General features: G+C 47.2%; 1 protein-coding gene across 3 annotated transcripts in view; it reads left to right on the top strand.

Moving 5' to 3' along the window:
• Positions 1–22,559, top strand: part of LOC139747220 (uncharacterized) — a 191,463-nt gene that overhangs the window by 149,023 nt on the left and 19,881 nt on the right. For all 3 annotated transcript variants that reach the window (XR_011712352.1, XM_071659256.1, XM_071659257.1), the window contains exon 3: positions 4,347–4,441. Coding sequence is in view for 2 of the 3 variants with exons in the window: in XM_071659256.1 (XP_071515357.1) it covers positions 4,373–4,441 (69 nt within the window). In the remaining variant the exon portion in view is untranslated. The remainder of the gene's footprint in view (positions 1–4,346; positions 4,442–22,559) is intronic.

The raw sequence follows: 22,559 nt of genomic DNA, 5'->3' as shown, positions 1-22,559 counted from the left end.
CGACACACACAGACGTACAGAGACCCCCTCCTGGTCGACACACACGGACGCACAGACGCTCCCTCCTGGTCGACACACGCGTACAGACGGACCGTCCATCCTGGTCGAGAGACACAAGGACACACAGACGCTCCCCACTGGTCGATACATACACACACGCACACACACACACAGACACTTCCTCCTGGTCGACACACACGCACCCCTTCGTGCTGTGGTGGAAGGGGTGGATGAAGGGGGGGAGAGAGAAAAATGACCTATCCTTCCCAATTAGTCAAATGCCCAGGGGGATAGGGGATAGGGGGTCGGGGGTCATGGTCATTAGCTGGTACAGTCGTTTGCCGCTCCTGGGCAAAATCACAGGAGGGCGACTTAATTACCCAAAGGCCAATTTACTTATTTAATGCAAGACTCCCGTACGAGCGGGGCGACGACCAGCCAAGCCGCCACGAAGGGAATTGCTGTCGTGGACACGAACGGACCGACTTCGTGGCCACGAACAGATTGGCCCACACAAGTGTTTTTATATGTTAGGTATATATTGATTGACACTTGCTTATTGGTATATTTATTTAGTTATCCGTTTAGTGGTATATTTATTTAGTTATGCGTTTATTGGTATATTAGTTATCCGTTTTATTGGTATGTTTATTTAGTTATCCGGTTATTGGTATATTTATCTAGTTATCCCTTTATTGGTATATTTCTTTAGATATCCGTTTATGGGTATATTTATCTAGTTATCCCTTTATTGGTATATTTATTTAGTTACCCGTTTAGTGGTATATTTATTTAGTTATCCATTTTATTGGTATATTTATTTAGTTATCCGTTTATTGGTATATTTATTTAGTTATCCGTTTATTGATATATTTATTTAGTTATCCGTTTATTGATATATTTATTGACTTGTTCGTTTGTTGATATATTGATTTAGTTATCCGTTTATTTATTCATGTATTCATTTATTTGTTCGTTTTATTTATTCTGTTTATTCATTTCTTGCGACGAATATTTAGGATTCACACGAATGAATTTTGTTTAGAATTTATGTATTTATTTACTTATGGTTTATGTATTCATAGATTGATCTCCTGATCAGTTTTATTTAGTGGCGACTTTGGAGACTCTCTCTCTCTCTCTCTCTCTCTCTCTCTCTCTCTCTCTCTCTCTCTCTCTCTCTCTCTCTCTCTCTCTCTCTCTCTCTCTCTCTCTCTCTCTCTCTCTCTCTCTCGGGTTAGGTTAGGTTAGGTTAGGGAGAGAGAGAGACAGACCCACCCAACCCCCCTTTCTCCCCCCCCCCTTTTATGGATATGGGGTTTTTTAACTCACACCCCCCCCTCACCCCACTTACCTAACCCCCACCGTTTCCCTTTCCCCCCCCCCTCTTTTAATTGGCCGTCAGACTGCGAACCAGCGTTTAATTGGGTGGTTCAGTTCATCGTCCCCAGATACGCTTAATGAGGAGCCGTGTGTGTGTGTGTGTGTGTGTGTGTGTGTGTGTTGGTGGTTGTTGATCATCTGCATCATGGTGGAGGGAATGGCACAGCAGAGGGATTGACGTAAACCCTAAGGGGCGTTGGGTGAGGGGGGAGAGGAAGGGAGGAGAAGGAAGGGGGATGGGAAAGAGACGGTGGAGATGGTAGTTCCCCACTCCCCTCCCCGTCCCCACATGGTGGGGGGGACCGAGAGCCCCCCCTCCCTTGATACGGGGGGGAGATGGGGGTAAAAGTCCCCTTTGATAAAAGGTAAAACACTCCCTCCCCTACTGATACAGTGGGACATTCTCCTCTGATACAGTGAGAAATTCACCCCTGATACAGTGGGACACTCCCCTCTGATACAGTGGGACACTCCCCTCTGATACAGTGGGACACTCCCCTCTGATACAGTGAGACATTCCCTCTGATACAGTGGGACATTCCCCTCTGACATTCTCCTCTGATACAGGGGGATATTCTCCTCTGATACAGGGGGACATTCCCCTCTGATACAGTGGGACATTCCCCTCTGATACAAGGGGACACTCCCCTCTGATACAAGGGGACACTCCCCTCTGATACAAGGGGACACTCCCCTCTGATACATCAAGATTATATCCCTAAACACTCCAAGAGTTGGTGTCCCCAGATGCTCCTTCGTCGCAACCCCACACTGATGGAATGACTTCGATGCATAATTAGCCCTTTACCCTCTGCATTATTTTCTTTTCACCTCTTATGGATATATATTTCAACATTTATCGTTGGATTTATTTATCATACGTCGTCTATGTTGAGCAGCAACACGCCACGGATGAATGAGTTGGGCTAAAGACGTTTCATAGTGTTCATGTGACGACGCCCGCTCGCGCAGGCGGAGGAGGAGGAGGTGAATGAGGAGGCGGAGGAGGAGGTGAAGGTGAAGGAGGTGAAGGAGGAGGAGGTGAAGAAGGAGGAGGTGAAGGAGGAGGAGGTGAAGGAGGTGAAGAAGGAGGAGGAGGAGGAGGTGAAGGAGGCGGAGGAGGGAGCACAGCCTCACCCTCAGTAGCTGGACGTTATTGGCTGGGCCATCTGTCAGACATGACGGACGCCTGACTGACTCGATGTAGATTAAGGGGGTAGCCACCCAGGAGGGAGAGACGCCCGCATTGCAGTTACAGGCTGAGGGCGTCTGGTTGCGGTGGTGTCTTCGATGTAAGCCCCGGGACCCTGATGGGGTGAGGAATGCTATGGTTCCTCCCACTGATGGGGTGAGGAAGGCTATGGTCCTCCCACTGATGGGGTGAGGAAGGCTATGGTTCTACCACTGATGGGGTGAGGAAGGCTATGTTCCTCCCACTGATGGGGTGAGGAAGGCTATGTTCCTCCCACTGATGGGGTGAGGAAGGCTCAGTTCCTCCCACTGATGATAATGTCAGGTTATCTGTACATATATACAGTGTGTATGTCTGTGTGGTCGAGTGACTCCGCCAGTCTCAGACGAGCGTCCAGATCGAGGTGTGTCCAGACCATAACTGTAGTGTTAAAAGCTTTAATGAGAAGATATAAGAAAAGAGGAGAAATATTTGTGAGAATTTCAAGGGGAAATGGATAAAACCTGCCTTTTTAGAATGGGGGGCCAAGTTATAGAACTTAGGAGAGACATGAGGGAGTAGAGTAGAACTTAGAAAGACATGAGGGGGGTAGAGAGTAGAACTTAGGAGAGACATGAGGGGGGTAGAGAGTAGAACTTAGGAGAGACATGAGCGGGTAGAGAGTAGAACTTAGGAAAGACATGAGGGGGGTAGAGAGTAGAACTTAGGAAAGACATGAGGGGGGTAGAGACAGTTTTTCCAAGCTTCAAGGTGTAAGGAACCTGTGAGTCGAGTGGAAGACTTTGGAGTGATGCATCGAAAGAACTGAAATGTATTTCAGTTCTGAATTTAATATTCTACTTAGAAAGTCTTTTTTTTTTTCTTTTCCTTTTCCATTTAATGATAGATTGGCTGGGAGTAAAGTTCATCTGGCCAGATAGAGTCTTAGACGTAGACTGCAAGTTCAGATAACCTGGTAACTGGCTTAAGACCTAAGTATGGACGATTTTGTGATGTGAAGATACGTTCCAGTCGTAAGGGTGTGTTAGCGAAGGGCACTTAGTGAGGTGTGGGGTGCAGGTGGCTGGGATGGAAGAAGAAGAAGAATAAGAGGAAGAAGAGGAAGAAGAAGAAGAAGAAGAAGAAGAAGAAGAAGAAGAAGAAGAAGAAGAAGAAGAAGAAGAGAAAGAAGAAGAGGAAGAAGAAGAAGAGAAAGAAGAAGAGGAAGAAGAAGAAGAGAAAGAAGAAGAGAAAGAAGAAGAAGAAGAAGAAGAAGAAGAAGAAGAAGAAGAAGAAGAAGAAGAAGAAGAAGGAAAAAAGAAAGAAAAAGAAGAAGAGAAAGCAGAAGAAGAAGAAGAGGAAGAAGAAGAACAAAGAAGATATTTCCAAATCTCTGACTTTCTCCAAAGACAGACGAGAGTATGAGGATCCGAGTCTGTGTATGTTGTTCTCTGCATCAAGCTCTCGGCCTCTGACCTCCTCCACATAGACCCAGCCGCTTGCATTTAGCTCAGGTCTCTCCACAAGGGGCACCCACACTGCACGTATACGTGGAGGTGAACTACTGCGAGTGGATAATGAACTATTTTGATGTGTATGTATTGTGCCGGGACGTCATTAATCAAAGTTTTGCACCACAGCCAGTCTTTTGTTATCTCTCTCTCTCTCTCTCTCTCTCTCTCTCTCTCTCTCTCTCTCTCTCTCTCTCTCTCTCTCTCTCTCTCTCTCTCTCTCTCTCTCTCTCTCTCTCTCCCTGCGTGTATAATGGCCATTCTCCCTCGTCCTCCGGCAGGTCTCTGGGTTGGTGCTTGTGGGACCATGGCGGCCGCTGCGACAGAGTCCACAATCAAACCCCGGCAGCTGCAGGTCACTCGGCTCAGGCGGGAGGTGAGTACGGCTCCCCCTACTGTATTATACTCGGCTCAGGCGGGGAGGTAAGTACAGCTCCCCTACTGTATCATACTGGGCTCAGGTGGGGAGGTGAGTACGGCTCCCCCTACTGTATTATACTGGGCTCAGGCGGGAGGTGAGTACGGTTCCCCCTACTGTATTATACTGGGCTCAGGCGGGGAGGTAAGTACGGCTCCCCTACTGTATTATACTGGGCTCAGGTGGGGAGGTAAGTACGGCTCCCCTACTGTATTATACTGGGCTCAGGCGGGGAGGTAAGTACGGCTCCCTTTACTGTATTATACTGGGCTCAGGTGGGGAGGTAAGTACAGCTCCCCTACTGTATCATACTGGGCTCAGGTGGGGAGGTAAGTACGGCTCCCTTTACTGTATTATACTGGGCTCAGGTGGGGAGGTAAGTACGGGTTCCCCTACTGTATTATACTGGGCTCAGGTGGGGAGGTAAGTACGGGTTCCCCTACTGTATTATACTGGGCTCAGGTGGGGAGGTAAGTACGGGTTCCCCTACTGTATTATACTGGGCTCAGGTGGGGAGGTGAGTACGGGTTCTCCTACTGCATTATACTGGGCTCAGGTGGAGAGGTGAGTACGGCTCCCTTACTGTATTATACTGGGCTCAGGTGGGGAGGTAAGTACGGCTCCCCTACTGTATTATACTGGGCTCAGGTGGGGAGGTAAGTACGGCTCCCTTACTGTATTATACTGGGCTCAGGTGGGAAGGTAAGTACAGCTCCCCTACTGTATTATGCTGGGCTCAGGTGGGAAGGTAAGTACGGCTCCCCTACTGTATTATACTGGGCTCAGGTGGGGAGGTAAGTACAGCTCCCCTACTGTATCATACTGGGCTCAGGTGGGGAGGTAAGTACAGCTCCCCTACTGTATCATACTGGGCTCAGGTGGGGAGGTAAGTACAGCTCCCCTACTATACTGTGCTGGGGTCAGATACCTGACGCTTATACCTTTGTGTACAGTTAATGATTTCCTGTAGACTGGGAAGGTAGTGATTGTTATAAGGAAGAAGAGAGCGTGAATGTAAAGTATGACGTCAATCGTTGACTCATATGTTTAAGTCTGTATGTACAAAACACACACACACACACACACACACACACACACACACACACACACACACACACACACAAGCATTTTCACTGATATGCGAGGAGGTATGTGTCTGTATATGTATATGTGTATATACGTTGAAATGTACATGTATGTATATATGCATGTATGGTCGTTTATGAATGTACATGTGTATGTAAGTAGGTTGGGCCATTCCTCGTCTGTTTCCTTGTGCTACCTCGCTGACGCGGGAAACGGCGATTAAGCATAATGTATAAATGAATATGCAAATGTAAGAAAACATGGTGGTCTATGTAATCAGTTATCCCATTTACAAAGGAGTAATTCATGTGACTCAAACCAAGACTTTCCATAGCCACTATACATGTACATAATGGGCTAATCAGTTAACCCAGTTACAATAGGGTAATTCAGATGACTTAAATCAAACATGAAAATAGGTTCATTTTAGTCGCTTCATTATTTTTTGTATATTGAAAATGAACGTTCGTGAGTTAGCGCTTCACTCTCTTCTTCTTCCTCCTCCTCCTCCTTCTCCTCTTCCTCCTCCTACTCTTGCTGCCACTCGTAGTCTCCACCTCCTACAGAAAGGGACGACGGGACACAGTAGGGTTACTGTGGCCTGGAGATCGTGACACTGTGTTGTGGTCCATTGTTGTGTCGTCGGCCGCTTGATTTCACCAGCGTATATTGTGGCCAGCGTCCATCCGTCCTACCTACCTACCTAGAGGGACCTGGCCACTGTGACCCGACCCCCATACACAGATCACGACCATCAACCGAAGGGGGAACATCGCGAGCGGGGCGCTGCTTCTCCGAGCGATCTGTTAGTGGCTCTTGTGGGCGTCGGGCCTTCGAGCAGGTGAGGAGGTAGAGAGCCAGGAAGGACCAGCGGTCCACACCCACACAGCGAGGTTGAGGGAGGGTGCTGAGTGAACCTATCACGCCATTCCTGTAATTTGGTCGTCGCCCACTTGGCTATGGTCTTGTCCACAGCTCAGCTGTTCTAGATAAGAAAAAAAGAAAAAAAACCTCTGGCTTACAGGAACCATTGCCGGAGGTCCGGTAAATGACACACACACACACACACACACACACACACACTGAGGGGTGGTTGAGGGCAATAGAGTGTGGAGGGGGAGGAGAGGATAATGACATAATTAGCGTAGTTAACGACCCCTCTTAATGACGGATGGAAGATCGCACGATAATTGTGATAACGAAGACCAACACAAGACCTGTCGTTCCCCCCCCCCCACCCACCCACACACACACACACACACACGATTTTTTAAATTTTTCTTTTTTTTTTTTGGAATCATAAAGACAAGATCCAACAAGTCTGGCTTGATGCCACCTTGTCCGCCAGAGTGTTTCCCCCATTTTCTATAGAGTGTTTCCCATTTTCTAGAGTGCTTCCCTTTTTCTAGTTTCCTATTTTCTTTCCTAGACTTTAAAAGGCAATATGGCTGAAACTAAAACTTTCGGGACATTTCAGTTTCCTTGTATCATCGTCCTCTCAGAGACCACGATGGAGTGTGTCTGTGTGTGGTGGAGTGCGTTACGATCCCTTGCTATATACCCATGATGGAGTGTGTCGGTGTGTGATGGAGTGCGTTGCGACCCCTTACAATATACCCATGATGGAGTGCGTCGGTCGGTGTGTGGTGGAGTGCGTTGCGATCCCTTACTATATACCCATGATGGAGTGTGTCGGTGTGTGATGGAGTGCGTTGCGACCCCTTACAATATACCCATGATGGAGTGCGTCGGTCGGTGTGTGGTGGAGTGCGTTACGACCTCATACAATATACCCATGATGGAGTGCGTCGGTGTGTGATGGAGTGCGTTACGACCTCATACAATAAACCCATGATGGAGTGCGTCGGTCGGTGTGTGGTGGAGTGCGTTACGACCCCTTACAATAAACCCATGATGGAGTGTGTCGGTGTGTGATGGAGTGCGTTACGACCCCTTGAAATAAACCCATGATGGAGTGTGTCGGTGTGTGATGGAGTGCGTTGCGACCCCTTACAATAAACCCATGATGGAGTGCGTCGGTCGGTGTGTGATGGAGTGCGTTACGACCCCTTACAATATACCCAGGATGGAGTGTGTCGGTGTGTGATGGAGTGCGTTGCGACCCCTTACAATATACCCATGATGGAGTGCGTCAGTCGGTGTGTGTGATGGAGTGCGTTGCGACGCCACAGTCAACTGTATAGCTATGTACCCATGACGAGAAAAAGCATAGACGCTATAGAAACACCAGTGTAAAGTTACCTCACTGGTCAGTTTTACCCCTCAGCGACATCCAGGGCGCTCGACCAACGTCGTCTCAGTTGTAGGTGACTGTAGGACAGGTCACATGGGACCCCGTATATCCAAAACACACACACACACACACACACACACCCACACACCCACACACGTCGGGTACACACGTTCATGTATACATGTATACATGTAAGCATATATATATAGTGTGAACTACCTCGAGCAAGTCAATAGCATTATGAGTACTGTTAATTACATTAGCGAGGGTTTCACACGAATGAGAAGTCGATCACGAATGAGAAGTCGATCACGAATGAGAAGCCATCACGAATGAGAAGACATCACGAATGAGAAGACATCACGAGTTAGAAGTCATCACGAATGAGAAGACATCACGAATGAGAAGACATCACGAATTAGAAGTCATCACGAATGAGAAGTCATCACGAATGAGAAGCCCTCACGAATGAGAAGACATCACGAGTTAGAAGTCATCACGAATTATAAAACATCACGAATGAGACGTCATCACGAATGAGAAGCCCTCACGAATGAGAAGTCATCACGAATGAGGAGTCATCACGAATGAGAAGCCATCACGAATGAGAAGTCGACCCCTCATTACAGTACGGACTTGAAGTAGCATTACATAGTACACGTTGTGTTCGGTCTGGGTGAGGACAGGTCCGCTGGCCTCTTACCACAGCTCTTATGATCAGACCCTGGGATGTGTGAGACTGGGAGAATCCTATAAGGAACTTCAATGTATTAAACCCTGCATCTCGGGTGGCGCTATGGATGCCTATGTATGGCGGTCGACAGTAGCACACACCACACACTTCACTGGTTCAGGGAGACGAGACCTACGGAGGAATCCTGTTGTGAGATGTTTGGTACGGGACTCCAGTCCCTTGTGAGTCCTCATTCACCCAGATGTCTAGACGTAAGCTGATGGCATGGGTTGCTGCAATTCCAATCCATCTCGTCTATTGTGCAAATCCTAAACACTTCGATTCTCTATAATGAGCCAGCATCAGAATGCCAGTTTACATGGTACCCAACCCCCGATCCCAATGGTTTCAGATCCCACGCTCGTGGGCTGTTGTAGAATTGAATTGATATTCTATAGACGCCTTAATTTTTTTTCTTTGTTGGTGGGGGGATCACGTTTGTATCATTGATCCTCTAGGGGGATTGAGTTTGTTTGAATAGGAGGATCCGCTGTTATAGGAGAGTTGATAATCCCCTTTAAAGGTTCAGGTCCTTAACGTGAAGCCAGGTTGGGTAATGTTTGTGTTTATTGCTTCTGAGGTCCTGAACTCCCTCCCTCTATCTCCAACGGGTGAGGAGGAGGAGGAGGAGCAGTGAGGAGGAGGGGCTGTTGCTGGGTCGTGCGGTGAGGCGTAAGGAGGTAGAGGAGGGACGTTTAAAGGGAACTCGGCTCTTGTTAATTGGGTCAGCGGTGTCGGGGGTGTCGGTCAGGGGTGATGGTGGGTGGCGAATGGGAGTTCCGTTCTCTTACAGCTGTAGTATTCATGGCACAACCTTGCCTGAGCCTCACGGCCTCATTTTCAAATGAGTTCATGCTTCTCTTTGTAATTATTAATGGCTAGATGGAGGTAAGGCATGTGGTAGTCGATAGCAGGTGTGAGGTACAGATCAAGGAAGATTTGATATAACTATTTTCCCGTCAACTTCAGTCCTTTTTTTTTTTTTACAAGGACTTTTAAAGAGATTTCAGATACCTCTTAAGGAGGAGGTGAACCTTCAGATTGACTACACACACACACACACACACACACACACACACACACACACACACAGTTGGCTGTTGGAACAGTGTGTAACTTTACACCGGAGTATTCATAGCTTCGGTATTGGGGAGAGAGAGAGAGAGAGAGAGAGACAACATCACCTCAACATTACCAAGTGTGATGACGGGATGAAGACTCAGCAAACAGAGTGAGGAGCTCCTGTCCCTTTTTGTTTACCATTGCCTCCAGTTGTTGTCTGCAATGTATCGCGTACATTCCAGGTGCTTTCTTCTTCTTTCACCTTCTTCCTCCTCTCTCTATGCTTGAGTCTTGTTTGTGTCTTTGCATGATTACTTCGAAGGCAGCAGGACTAGTTAGGTACCTGCACCCTGTGGGGTACTAAACTCAAAAGGATTTGGTTCATGTCGACCGAACATCTGAATGTTGAAAGGGTAATCCCATATCCAGTTAATAGGGGACGTCTCCCTCCCTCTAACACCAAGGGAAATCTGTAGGTGTGCCAGTTATGATTATCTTGGCTGAGCAGCATCAGACGGTGCCTTCAAGTCTGATGAAGACGGGTGCAAGGGAGGGGGATGGGCTGCGACAGTGTGTATAGAGTACTCGGCAGAGAGAGAGAGAGAGAGAGAGAGAGAGAGAGAGAGAGAGAGAGAGAGAGTGGTCTGAACTTATCTGAGTTGGGTTCAGGAGCTGGGAATGGTGTGTAGGTAGCTCTCTCTCTCTCTCTCTCTCTCTCTCTCTCTCTCTCTCTCTCTCTCTCTCTCTCTCTCTCTCTCTCTCTCTCTCTCTCTCTCTCCCCCCCACCCAGGCTGTTGGCCCTGTGCCCCCTCGCCTTCAACACTCATGTCGCTTAGTTCTATGAGCGGAGTTAACGTTAAGGGACTTGGTGAGGTAGTGGGAGGAGTGAGTGTGGCACACGTCCCTCCCCTGGTGCTGCTGAGCCCATAGTGAGGACATTTGTGTAGATCCATAGAGACAAGAGGGATTCGATCCCTTGTCATCGTCTCTCATGGTACTTACTAGTCCATCGTTGTATTGTCTCCCCACGCGAGTAATTTTCAGATAAGATCGGATCCCACTCGACCGTGTTTCAGGGATGAGTCTGGGATGCCCAGTGGTGGAGCAGATCAGCTACATGGTCACTGGGAGAGTGATGCAGCGGGCCGCTCTGGTGGGACTACAGTTAGTGTTTATATTGCTCTCCAGATATGCCCATGACAAGCGTGTGCTTTGTTAGCCTTTGGGGGATATGTCCCTCTTAGATTGACCCTTAAGTTTTCAGAAGATGCTAGAGGCATCAGGATATATATATATATATATATATATATATATATATATATGTGTGTGTGTGTGTGTGTGTGTGTGTGCGCGCGTATGTATCCAGCAACTGTTCAACTTCAAGCATATAAATCTGTCTCAAGCCTACCAACCTGTGTCGCCAGCGGAGGAACTGTCTGCTGCAGAGATCGACGAAGTCATGATAGAAACTCGTTGGCTTACATCGGACCACTAGCTAGGACCATTGTGGTAGCTGATGGGACACAGGGATGGGTATATGGCAGGAAGGGGACCTAATAGTCCATAATGAGGTTATGTGTCGTGATAATTCTCACTAATGGTTAGACTAGGGATGATAGGAGTAGTATGTGTGATGCCTCGGGTATTTCCCTGGCCCCACGTAACCTATCTGCTGGGGAAGCCAGCGTCTAGGGTGGGGGCAACATTGTCATGGTACCAAATCATAGACCTCTAGTGTACCTGAATCGCTTGAGCATTGGTGGCTAGAACTCGTCATAATGGTCAGCGTCTTTGATTTGTCCCTCGGTCCTCGCACGCTGGGAGTGGAGTTCACTGGAGCAGAGCCTTGATGTCTCATGTTTCGCCCGTCACACCGTCCACATACAAGAACTGGGTGCCTGGGTAGCGATCCTGGCTTGTAGACAAAGCCTTTTTTTTACCTCACCGTACCTGTGTGGAGTGGAATCCTGTCCGCTGAGAGGAGGGAGGTCGGGTGTACACTTATCCCACAGTTCAGTGAGGCGACGGAATGGTTGGCCCACCTCATTCCTGGAGGCCGACGGAGCTTTGAAGACGCCCCGCCATCTGACGCCCGACGTCAATAGAGAATGTAAGGACGAATGTTTGGTGAGGTACTACGGTGCTCGCCCTGGGAGGAGAGGCAGAGGAGGCAGAGGGAGGATACATTTGCTTCATCTTTTGATGTTTTCCCTTAAAGATCAAACCTTCCCGACTATCACCTGTGTCAACGCTCTGGATCCTACTTCCTCGTGAGGTATATAAAGGACGGGTAATATGCCCGAAGGCTGGAAGGGGGTCACTTACTCCGCCTCGCGACGCTAATGTAAGGAGTAACTTAACCTGATCCATGACAGTGGGAAGGTCTCCTTCCTCAGCCTCAGTGTGTGTGTATCCGTCTGTCTTTACGTCTGTCTATACGTCTGTCTATACGTCTGTCTGTCTGTCTGGGGAGGTGAGGGATGATCCAGACAGAAGGTTCTCTGTATGTCACCTAGGGGTTCCTTGGCCGCGGGTTTAGAAGGGATCGTGTTGAAGAGGCTCGTGCCCACCAGCTCAGCCTGACCCACCCCTCACAACCTATGGCTTAGTTGAGTGAGTGTGTGTGTGTGTGTGTGTGTGTGTGTGTGTGTGTGTGTGTGTGTGTGTGTCCCCTCCTCCTCCTCCTCCTAAGCCGGACGTTCACGTCCCTGGCCCCAGCTGACCACTTCCTCACCGCAATCACGTGTCTCAGAGACCGCGAAGAGCCTGTTGATGCGGATGGCAATGTAACAGGAAACTGAGGTAAATTCTTCCGGCTATCCTCTCGCTAAAGCGGAGCCATTAGTCTTTCCAAACAGGGACACTCCTGGGGGTTGAGTCCGCATAGGTTCGAATTCTGGTCAGGACAGTCGGTCCACAGTTCAGCCAGCTGTTCATCCACCCCTTGGGAATGGTCGATGAATATGGTACCTGGCTTAAGCTAGGATATATATATATATATATATATATATATATATATATATATATATATATATATATATATATATATATATATATATATATATATATATATATTCGCCATTTCTTGCGTTAGCGAGGTAGCGTTAAGAACGGAGGACTGAGCCTTAGAGGAAATATCCTCACTTGGCTTTGATGAGGCAAGCATTCACTTGCCCGAGCCGCCTCACCGAATATGAAAAGAAAAAAAAAAGTTTCTTACATTTCTTTTTTCTTCATGTGCATCAAATCGTAACCCGGGGAGAGACTGGAAGCCACCTCCTTTATTCTGTTCTCCCGTCACTTCGCCGGCAACTGCTTAGCCCAAACACACGATATAAGAGATTACCATCTGTACCCAAAGACGATTGACACGAGAAGAAAGGGGACACTTTTTCCACCTCTTCAACTCTCATGGAATTCTGGTTACCTGACCACCTGGGTCTCTCTCTCTCTCTCTCTCTCTCTCTCTCTCTCTCTCTCTCTCTCTCTCTCTCTCTCTCTCTCTCTCTCTCTCTCTCTCTCTCTCTCTCTTACTACAGCTGCGATCAGTATTACTTTAAGGTCCAGCAGATGAACTTACACGCCAGAGTTAAGAGAGAGAGAGAGAGAGAGAGAGAGAGAGAGAGAGAGAGAGAGAGAGAGAGAGAGAGAGAGAGAGAGAGTGAGTCTGGTAATGTCTCCCGCGTTAGCGAGGTAGCGCAAGGAAACAGACGAAAGAATGGCCCAACCCACCCACATACACATGTATATACATACACGTCCACACACGCACATATACAAACCTATACATTTCAACGTATACATGCATATACATACACAGACATATACATATATACACATGTACATATTCATACTTGCTGCCTTCATCCATTCCCGTCGCCACCCCATCATACATGAAATAGCATTCCACCCGGAGAGTTAGCGGTAGAAAAAGACAAAAAAGGGCCACATTCGTTCACACACACAGCGAGCGAGGGCAGCAGGCACGAGAACCTAAGCTAACTAAACACCAGAGGCATGAGCCTCTTCGTCCTTAGCACCGTCAGGAGGAGGGAGCCCTTCGGTGTCCAAACCCCACCAGGGCATCAGACTGTGGAATGAATGGAATTGACGATAGATAATGAACGGTCGACTTCCACAACGACTAATGTTTCAGAATTACAAATCCGACAAAAAACAAAAACGAATCACTTATTTCCACTCAACACCAGTGTAACGGAATATTAAAAGAGTATCTTTGAGCACCAATGTAATCCAATATTTCCAATATTAAAAGAGTATCTTTGACCACCAATGTAATCCAATATTTCCAATATTAAAAGAGTATCTTTGAGCACAAATGTAATCCAATATTTCCAATATTAAAAGAGTATCTTTGACCACCAATGTAATCCAATATCAAAAGTAATTTTACAGCGTTAGACATTTTTATTCAGATGATAAATCACCATTTTTTTTTTTTGTTTCATGCGTTATTGTTTTTTTTAAATGCCTTTCATTGAATAAGGGAGGATCGGGCGGTACTATAACGTGACCCTGAGGAGAGTTAACTTAGGGTTGTCATCTGGACGGGAGGGAGGGAACGGAGGGGTTTTAGCAGCTCCTCCTCCTCCTCCTCCTACGCTCACCGTGTTGTTGACACTTGGGCCAAGCCCTGGCGGACACATACTGACGCTTGGCCAAAGTTTGGCCATAGTTACATATACGTGGGAGTAAGGGTTACCAGGTTTCACACACACACACACACACACACACACACACACACACACACACACACACACACATACACACACACACATCTACCTTAGCCAGAATTAGAGTACGCATTTTATCGACCCTACCTCTAGAGGTGGATGAACATCTGGGTTGGCTGTGGACCGACTGCCGTTCCTAGGATTCGAACCCATACTTGTTTTACGTATTCGAAAGCTTTCATTCTCCTGTGGGTAGTTCCTGATCATACGTTGATGTCCCTATGTGCCTCGTACGTCAGATGATGTGATACGAATTCGTTCTAACCATCACAGCGACATACGGGGCCCATCACTCAGCCCTGAGTCAGCCCCAGATACTCATGGATGAGTTGCCCTGTCACTCACGATGAGTATTGATGATCAACGAGTCAGCGTCGCGCTGATCGTTACTCGTCAGGTCTCTGGATAAGCTACTGACGCTGGAGAGAGAGAGAGAGAGAGAAGCCATTTAATCACCGTGGACAGAGAGAGAAGCCATTTAACCACGGTGGAGAGAGAGGCCATTTAACCACGCTGGAGAGAGAGAGAGAGAGAGAGAGAGAGAGAGAGAGAGAGAGAGAGAGAGAGAGAGAGAGAGAGAGAGAGAGATAGAAGCCATTTAACCACGCTGGAGAGAGAGAGAGAGAAGCCATTTAACCACGCTGGAGAGAGAGAGAGAGAAGCCATTTAACCACTGTGGAGAGAAAGAAGCCATTTAACCACCGTGGAGAGAGAGAAGCCATTTAACCACCGTGGAGAGAGAGAAGCCATTTAACCACGATGGAGAGAGAGAGAGAGAGAGAGAGAGAGAGAGAGACAGACAGACAGACAGACAGATAGACAGAAAGAGAGAGAGAAGCCATTTAACCTTCAGTAACCTTCATCCTTGTCATTAAAATCCTTGGGATCATGAAATGATAAAATGAAAAACCTTTTTTTAAAAATCTTGTTCAAAGGTTTTTAGAGTTTGGGGCCAACAATGTGCTTATGCGTTGTGTTGTCATTGGCACGTAAGGAGGACGGACACACTGGTCTCTATAGACTTTATGGCCTTTATAGGGAACAAGAAGAAAGAGTTGACAGTGTTGCCATTAGGCTATGCAACGCCGAAAATGACCTAACTAAAGTGCACTTTACGCACTTACAAAACCGCGGATTTAGATACTTTCTAAGTATATTTCTAATGTTTCTAAACTAGGTCACAAAGTGAAAAGAAAAGGAGGTCCTCCCATCCGACGACATTTGGAAACTTGTCATGAAGAAATCAGCTGGTTTTTGTTTTCCTTCGTGACGTCAGACCGGAGGTTCGGCTCCTCTCCTGTGGTACTCCCAGGATGAACGAGTCGAGCTCAGCTCCTCACCCATGGTAACCCCAGGACGGAGGAGACATGCTTTGGGTGCGTGAGGGAATTCATAACCTACGTTGAATCCACATGTCAACACTGGGATTGCGGGCTCCTTACGTGGGATCACATCCTTTATACTGTGGGATCACAACCTGTATACTACCCAGACGACTTACCTTACACCTAGAAGAAGGATCCAGCACACTGCGTGTCACCAAAAAGCACAACACAGCCCTCACACAAGAGAATATAGATCAACAAGGATACTATGCTATGGACAAGACATTAGACGCTTACAACACCGCCGAAAGCGGTTTAGAAGCTTAAAGGCTGTGATTAGATCACCCCTCACTCTACCTTCTTTATGATAGACCAATTCAATGCCACTGACTCTTCCCTGTAACTACCATCTTTGTCGTCCTCCTCTGGACCTTCTCTGTGGGTTCTCTTGTGCTTCTGTGAATGCGATGGCCCAACGTGGGAAGCATATTCTGGTTTTGGCCTAATGTAAGATGTGAACAGCTCGCTGAATATTGCTAACGGGACAGCTTATTCCCTTTCCTCCTCTCCAGAGGTGGGTCTACCGAGCCTCTCTCACAGACAGACCTCTGCAGCTTATTTCTCTCCCGATGATACAGTCGTCTCGAAACCCTCTTAGGTTGTATCCCATCCTCACGACTTGACATTTCCTGGGGGTTGAATTTTCATCATCGACCATGTCTCCACTTTTGGACTTTGTCGAGGTCCCATTGTAGCCTGATGCAATCCCCCTTCGCTTGTCACTCCCTTTCATAACCTTTGCCTCGTCCACAAAACATTCAGATAGCGGTCCACTCTTTCTGTATGTGTGTGCGTGTATGTGTGTGTGTCTGTGTCTGTGTCTATGTAGGGAAAGAGTGAAACAAGCTACAGAGAGAGAGAGAGAGAGAGAGAGAGAGAGAGAGAGAACAGTGTATATTATCCAGCGGTCTGTGCATCACCTGTGTGTGTGTGTGTGTGTGCCCAACCCTTGGTGAAACAGGGCGACGGCAACAATGCTAAGCAAGCACTGGCTGTGTTGACTTTGACCTTTTCCCAGCTGCCTGACCAACCAACCCCCCCCCCCGGCCAACAAACCCCTCCCCCCGCCCGCCAACAGACCACCCCTCCCCCCTCCCCCTCCCCCTCCCCCCTTCCATCGGCAACACAAACAGGTGGACGGTACGAACAACAGAGCCGACGCCGGGCAACACTCTCACACACACTCTCACAACACCCCCCCAGGCAGCACACCACACCACCACACAGGACCATCAACACATTATGTATGCCCAGACACCACAACACAGGCCGTACAAGACCAACACAGCCGTACAACACCCAGACCAACCAGACAGTGCAACACAAAACAGCCCCCTGGGCTAAGCAAAGTGCAACACAAAACAGTTATTGAACCCTGGGCTACGCAAAGTGCAACACAAAACAGTTATTGAACCCTGGGCTACGCAAAGTGCAACACAAAACAGCCCCTTGGGCTACGCAACACACATAACTATACAGAACCAGAAACACAGAGACGTTCTGCCCAATGACAGTCGGTGTGTAACTTGGTCCCCCACAGTGTTGCGTCTCACAAGCAACACAAGCATAGAACACGAAGTAGAATACACCACTGGGCAACACACGGCCATACAACACATCCCATTCCATTCCTCCAAGCCTTCTGGCCTCAAGACCCCCCCCCCCCCCCTGCCGGCCCATTTCCTTACATCAAACACACAAACACCTGCTGTGTGGGTCTTATGTGTTTGTGTCTCCAGTGGTTCTAGAGGGAGAGGGAAAAGAGGGAGGGGTGTTTTTTTAAGGGGATGAGGGGAGGCGGTAAGGGGAGGGTCTGGTTAAAAAGGGGGGGGGTGGATGGTATTGTGTGAGGGAAGAGGGAGGGAGGGATGGGGGGGGAGGGTGTAGGTAATTAGCACGGACTGGTCAACAGATTGTTTGGCGAATGCTAATTGATTTAGGTGACCCCCCTTTTTTTTTCTTTTTTTTTCTCTTTTTTTTTAAGGTCTCTGTGTGAATGACACCTCAGACCCGTTTTAAAAGAGAGGCTTTTATTATGGCCTGAATGCGGGGCCCCCCCTCAGACCACCCCAGACCACCCCAGACCACCCCAAGACCAGTTGAACACCTCCCCTCCCTCCTTCCCTCCCTCCAGGGAGACACCCATCCTCCCTCCTGCCACTCCACTCCCTCCACACCTCCCTCCCTCACTCCCTCCCTCACACCCTCCCTCCCTCACACCCAGAAAAAAAGAAAAAAATCTTATCATAATTAAATGATTGACATGTCAAATAATGTTTATTCAGTAATGTATATGTATATGTATATACATAATATATATTTTTTTCTTAATGAGTGTTTGTTCGTTAATTTGGGTAATTGGGAAGCCACTCCATTGTCAGACCGGGGGAATAATTGATGCTCTCTTGTCAATTGATGACAGAGCTAATTGATGTCCCCCCCTTCCCTTCACCCCCCCTCTGAATCATGTGTGTGGATGGGTCTCCGTCATTGCAATTGTCGCCCCAGTGTAAATATGCATGTCGGGGGATGACCCCGGGTGTAAATGCCTATGTAAATGATGGCTCTTAGTGTAACTGTATATGTAGATGATGGCTGTCAGTGTGAATATGTATGTAGATGATGGCTATTAATGTAAATGTATATGGAGATGATGGCTGTCGGTGGGAATGTATATGTAAATGATGGCTCTTAGTGTAAATGTATATTTACATGATGGCTGTCAGTGTGAATATGTATGTAGATAATGGCTATTAATGTAAATGTATATGGAGATGATGGCTGTCAGTGTGAATATGTATGTAGATAATGGCTATTAATGTAAATGTATATGGAGATGATGGCTGTCAGTGTGAATATGTATGTAGATAATGGCTATTAATGTAAATGTATATGGAGATGATGGCTGTCGATGAGAATGTATATGTAAGTGATGGATCTTGGTGTAAATGTATGTGTAGATGATGGCTGTCAGTGTGAATATGTATGTAGATGATGGCTATTAATGTAGATGTATATGGAGATGATGGCTGTCGATGAGAATGTATATGTAAGTGATGGATTTTAGTGTAACTGTATATGTAGATGATGGCTGTCAGTGTGAATATGTATGTAGATAATGGCTATTAATGTAAATGTATATGGAGATGATGGCTGTCGGTGAGAATGTATATGTAAGTGATGGATCTTAGTGTAAATGTATGTGTAGATGGTGGCTGTCAGTGTAAATGTATATGTAGATGATGGCTACCAATGTGAATATGTATGTAGATGATGGCTGTTAATATAAATGTATATGTAGATGATGGCTGTCAGTGTGAATATGTATGTAGATAATGGCTATTAATGTAAATGTATATGGAGATGATGGCTGTCAGTGTGAATATGTATGTAGATAATGGCTATTAATGTAAATGTATATGGAGATGATGGCTGTCGGTGAGAATGTATATGTAAATGATGGCTCTTAGTGTAAATGTATATGTAGATGGTGGCTACCAATGTGAATATGTATGTAGATGATGGCTGTTGATATAAATGTATATGTAGATGATGGCTGTCAGTGTGAATATGTATGTAGATGATGGCTATTAATGTAAATGTATATGGAGATGATGGCTGTCGGTGAGAATGTATATGTAAGTGATGGATTTTAGTGTAAATGTATATTTACATGATGGCTGTCAGTGTGAATATGTATGTAGATAATGGCTATTAATGTAGATGTATATGGAGATGATGGATCTCGATGGAAATGTATATGTAAGTGATGGATCTTTCTCCCGTTTCTTTATTTACTTCCTCCTTCCCTGATGTCATAATTTCGCCTACTTTCTAAACGTGTTTATTTCCCGTCCATGTATAGTACACTTAGTCGCTGTCTCCCGCGTTAGCGAGGTAGCGCAAGGAAACAAACGAAAGAATGGCCCAACCACTCACATACACATGTATATACATACACGTCCACACACGTACATATGCATACCTATACATTTCAACGTGTACATACATATACATCTACAGACATATACATATATACATATGTACACACTCATACTTACTGCCTTCATCCATTTCCGTCGCCACCCCCCGCCACACATGAAACGGCACCCGTGGTTGGCACCGTTCCATTCCATCCCTCTTGTCCACTTCCGTATTAATTCCCTTTCCCTGTTCTGTTCCCGCGTTCCCTCGGTGGCGCTTCGATGGATGACGAACTGGCCCACTCTGGCACCCGCACATATTCCTGTTTCTCGCCTGGGATCAACGCGACGAGCCTAACTACCCTCCTAGCACTCTACTTCACGCTCTCCTAGCTCCCTTCTTCACGCTCTCCTAGCTCCCTTCTTCACGCTCTCCTAGCTCCCTTCTTCACGCTCTCCTAGCTCCCTTCTTCACGTTCTCCTAGCTCCCTTCTTTACGCTCTCCTAGCTCCCTTCTTCATGCTCTCCTAGCTCCCTTCTTCACGTTCTCCTAGCTATCCTCTTCACGCTCTCCTAGCTCCCTTCTTCACGCTCTCCTAGCTCCCCTCTTCACGCTCTCCTAGCTCTCTTCTTCACGCTCTCCTAGCTCCCTTCTTCACGCTCTCCTAGCTCTCTTCTTCACGCTCTCCTAGCTCCCTTCTTCACGCTCTCCTAGCTCCCCTCTTCACGCTCTCCTAGCTCACTTCTTCACGCTCTCCTAGCTATCCTCTTCACGCTCTCCTAGCTCCCTTCTTCACGCTCTCCTAGCTCCCTTCTTCACGCTCTCCTAGCTCTCTTCTTCACGTTCTCCTAGCTCCCTTCTTCACGTTCTCCTAGCTCCCTTCTTTACGCTCTCCTAGCTCCCTTCTTCATGCTCTCCTAGCTCCCTTCTTCACGCTCTCCTAACTCACTTCTTCACGCTCTCCTAGCTACCTCTTCACGCTCTCCTAGCTCCCTTCTTCACGCTCTCCTAGCTCCCTTCTTCACGCTCTCCTAGCTCTCTTCTTCACGCTCTCCTAGCTCCCTTCTTCACGCTCTCCTAGCTCTCTTCTTCACGCTCTCCTAGCTCCCTTCTTCACGCTCTCCTAGCTCCCTTCTTCACGCTCTCCTAGCTCCCTTCTTCACGCTCTCCTAGCTCTCTCTCTCTCTCTCTTCTCTCTCTCTCTCTCTCTCTCTCTCTCTCTCTCTCTCTCTCTCTCTCTCTCTCTCTCTCTCTCTCTCTCTCTCTCTCTCTCTCGATAGAGGCCTGTGCCTCATCCTACCCTCAGAAAGCAAGTCTTGGGACGCGGTATAAAAGAAAGATAAACACACACACACACACACACACACACACACACACACACACACACACACACACACACACACACACACACACACACACACACACACACACACACATACACACACACACACACACACACACACACACACACACACACACACACACACACACACACACATACACACACACACACACACACACACACACACATACACACACACACACACACACACACACACACACACACACACACACACACACACACACACACACACACACACACACATCGCTGGTAATGTACGCCCAATTCTGTCGCGGGAATGTAAACAACACGGGGGTGAGGGGAAGGTGGGGAGGAAGGGGAAACGAGCGTGGGGGTGAGGGGTGGGGAAACGAGTGTGGGGATGAGGGGAGGAGGAAGGAGGGAACTAGTGTTGATCGAGGGGTTTGGTATCCAACGTGAGCTGTGTCGAGGGGAAAATGACTTCCCCACTTGGATCAGCTGACCACAGCAGTCACATTGTGTGTGTGTGTGTGTGTGTGTGTGTGTGTGTGTGTGTGTGTGTGTGTGTGTGTGTCGAAGGCATAGCAACCATGTGTGACCACTGAGGCATAGTACATTAGACTAGACATTTAAGACACGAGGCCAATTCAGTAATAGAGTGGTGGGGTCAGTCCATACAAGATGGCTGTACAGTTGCTTCTAAGATACACAGTGTTATACAGGAAGTCATTGTGAGATATCATAGCATTCACTTCAGCGCCCCCGGTATGTCGAGGAGGAGGGGGGGAGAGGGGGTGAGTGAGAGAGGGGGGTGTGTGTGTGTATATATATATATATATATATATATATATATATATATATATATATATATATATATATATATATATATATATTGGAGGTGGAAAGATGGAGTGAAAAAGATTTTGTGTGATCGGGGCCTGAACATGCAGGAGGGTGAAAGGAGGGCAAGGAATAGAGTGAATTGGAGCGATGTGGTATACCGGGGTTGACGTGCTGTCAGTGGATTGAATCAAGGCATGTGTATGGGGGGTGGGTTGGGCCATTTCTTTCGTCTGTTTCCTTGCGCTACCTCGCAAACGCGGGAGACAGCGACAAAGCCAAAAAAAAAAAAAAAAAGTATATATATATATATATATATATATATATATATATATATATATATATATATATATATATATATATATATATATATATATATATATATATATATGTCGATGCATGTCGTAAGGTCTCCATGTACACACCGTATGCAAATTAGGTCAGTAAAGGGAGAGGGAGAGCGAGCGAGCGAGAGAGAGAGAGAGAGAGAGAGAGAGAGAGAGAGAGAGAGAGAGAGAGAGAGAGAGAGAGAGAGTGTGAGGGCTGGTTCTGTTGTTACGTGGTCCTACAGTACGTAATCCCAGACCCTGTCGGATCCCGAGGTGAGACCCTGGTGTCCTACGCCCCTGCCTGCCGTCGGATCCCGAGGGAGTCTTCATCGTTCTGGAGCCCGCCCCCCCGTGTCGGATCCCGAGGGAGTCTTCATCGTTCTGG

This window comes from Panulirus ornatus, chromosome 67, assembly GCF_036320965.1.
Source record: "Panulirus ornatus isolate Po-2019 chromosome 67, ASM3632096v1, whole genome shotgun sequence".
Lineage (NCBI taxonomy): Eukaryota > Metazoa > Arthropoda > Malacostraca > Decapoda > Palinuridae > Panulirus > Panulirus ornatus.
Note: the sequence above shows the minus strand (reverse complement) of the source record. Positions and strands in the feature narration are given on the sequence as shown.